We start from the raw sequence: 2439 nt of genomic DNA, 5'->3' as shown, positions 1-2439 counted from the left end.
GTTATGGACGGCTAGCGCAGATAGCCCTCGTGTAGCTTTGCGCGAAATTCAAAACAAACAAACAAACAAAACATATCCTAAACTCTACGTCAAACTAAAAAGTTATAGTAAAATTACAAAACTGCCGTACTTTTGATATTTGTTTATATGTCGTGTTCAACCTTTGAACAAAAACTGGGCACTGTACACGGGTTATCCTTACTGATTCTACCGGCACGACTTATGGCCTTTCATGAAAAGCTCTGGTAATTGTTGAATATGGATTAGTAAGGATCTCGGTGTTTTTTCAGGCCCGAACTCCAAGAACTTTAGAAATGCAGTTCCCCAGAGCCAGGATGCCAAAGTGGTGTTTACTGTTTTAAGTCACTTTGAACACCGCTTGTTTTAGTATAGTGTTTGTACCGAGCACACATTAATCTAGTGAATTCACGTTGATAAAAGTTTATTTATTTATTTTTTTTAGCTTAGTGACTAGACTAGCAGATAACGTATTTCATGTTAACGGCACTATTCGTATATTCCGTTCGGATTTCTATGCTTGATTTTTCTATCGATCTAGAACGTTATGTTTTGTAACTTTACTTTCATTTCTTACATATCTCGAATACAAACAATGTTCAGTTAAGTTCCATCTTAAACTTGAGTACTGGTTCGAAGAAGCTCGATTTCCACTTTCCCGGGAAAGCGGTAAAATGTTTGGAGTCACATTAGTGCTTCTATTAAGTTAAAATGTTATTTTGTAGTGTTTTAGGAATAATTCGGGCAGATAATGCCAAGTTTATAATCTATTCCTGAAACGAATAATGAGTTTTAATCTCACTATTATAACTTATAACTGAAAGTGTGTAGTTGGAACCTTGGACTTTCATGTTGTGCATTAAATCGTTTGTGAAGATGAAAAAAAAAATTTTTGTTGCAGTCCCTTGTTGATTTTATTGTTTATATTGAAAAAAAAACATCACTTACTTTCGAAAAATTACCAATGATGAGGATTTTCCTTTCAGACTTTTGACAAACTGCTGGTGGTTTATTAGCCATGTGGCTACTCTGTAACGCTGTATCGTCGTAGAAGAACAAAACTATTTGCGATATACAAACTCGAAAACTATCCTTCCTACTATAAGATAGACCCCCCAGTGGTATGTCTGCGGACTTACAACGCTAGAAACCGGGTTTCGATAGTCCTTTGTGTAGCTTTGTGCTTAACTACAAACAAACAAAATACAATAATTTAAGTACGTCATTCTCGTCAAACCGAAACGTGGCAGCATTAGGCCAGTTGAAACACGTCACGTATACGCATTCTGAACATAAGCTCGAAGTGCTAACTACAGTGTTTTACAACTATGTCTAGTCTTTTTTCAGAGATATTCCTCATTTTTATTTTGAGAAAAGTAATAATATTTAAGGCAGGTTGTTGCCATTTTTATGTGAAGTAGTTTTAAGATAAGGATAGAACTTAAAGATAACATTTATGCAATAATACATCATCATTCAAATTAAATTAATTAATATCATTAAATACAAATATACAAGAAAAATGATCAAATAAAAATAGTTACGATATTCTTCATTTACTATCTTGTATATTTTTTATTCATCAGAAAAAACTTGCAGATAAAATCAAGAAACACATCCAATCCAGACAAGCCGACAATGGTGAGAGAAATCCTCTACCAAATGGAAGACCTTTTCCATTAACATCAAAGGACAACGTCGATTGGTTTTTGAAGTTTCAGTAACTTATGGTAAAGATGCACGATTTGTTTGCTTCGTACGAATCAAACAATGTTTTAGTCTTACTTTTTTAGAAATCCTCAGATGTGTTAAGCTAGATATTTATAATTAAAAATATATAATATTGTTTATCCAAAGAAAACTATTATGTTATTTTCTTCAGTTGACGTAGATTTCGGGTTACGTACTTTAGTACTTTTATTGAAAATATAAATAATTTTTACTTGTTAACGATGAAACTAAATATTCCGTGTTCTTTGTAACAATTGATGTTGGAGAATAAAGTAGACATTTTCTGTGTATGAAACGTTGAAAGTGTAATAGTGCACAAATAACTTAATTAAACTTTGTGTTCAAAGGAAAGTTGAAAAAGACTAACTAGTCAAATGACTCCACTGGTACTATTTGTTATAATGGCCCGACAGGGCCAGGTGGTTAATACACTAGACTCGCAATCTGAGGGTCGCGGGTTCGAATCCCCGTCACACCAAACATGCTCGCCCTTTCAGCCGTGGGGGCGTTATAATATGACGGTTAATCCCACTCTTCGTTGGTAAAAGAGTAGCCCAAGAATTGGCGGTGGGTGGTGATGACTAGCTGCCTTCCCTCTAGTCTTACACTGCTAAATTAGGGACGGCTAACGCAGATAGCCCTCGTGTAGCTTTGCGCGAAATTCAAAAACAAAACAAAAACAAACTATTA

General features: G+C 34.6%; 1 protein-coding gene across 1 annotated transcript in view; it reads left to right on the top strand.

The window, feature by feature from the left end:
* Positions 1–2048, top strand: part of LOC111088935 — a 50391-nt gene extending 48343 nt beyond the window's left edge. The window contains exon 5 of the mRNA XM_022400288.1: positions 1605–2048. Within this exon, the coding sequence (XP_022255996.1) occupies positions 1605–1742 (138 nt within the window). The 3' untranslated portion in view covers positions 1743–2048. The remainder of the gene's footprint in view (positions 1–1604) is intronic.
* Positions 2049–2439: the final 391 nt, after the last annotated feature.

This window comes from Limulus polyphemus, unplaced genomic scaffold, assembly GCF_000517525.1.
Source record: "Limulus polyphemus unplaced genomic scaffold, Limulus_polyphemus-2.1.2 Scaffold4784, whole genome shotgun sequence".
NCBI classification, from domain to species: domain Eukaryota; kingdom Metazoa; phylum Arthropoda; class Merostomata; order Xiphosura; family Limulidae; genus Limulus; species Limulus polyphemus.
The sequence above is the reverse complement of the archived record's forward strand: the minus strand, read 5'-3'. Positions and strand labels throughout refer to the sequence as shown.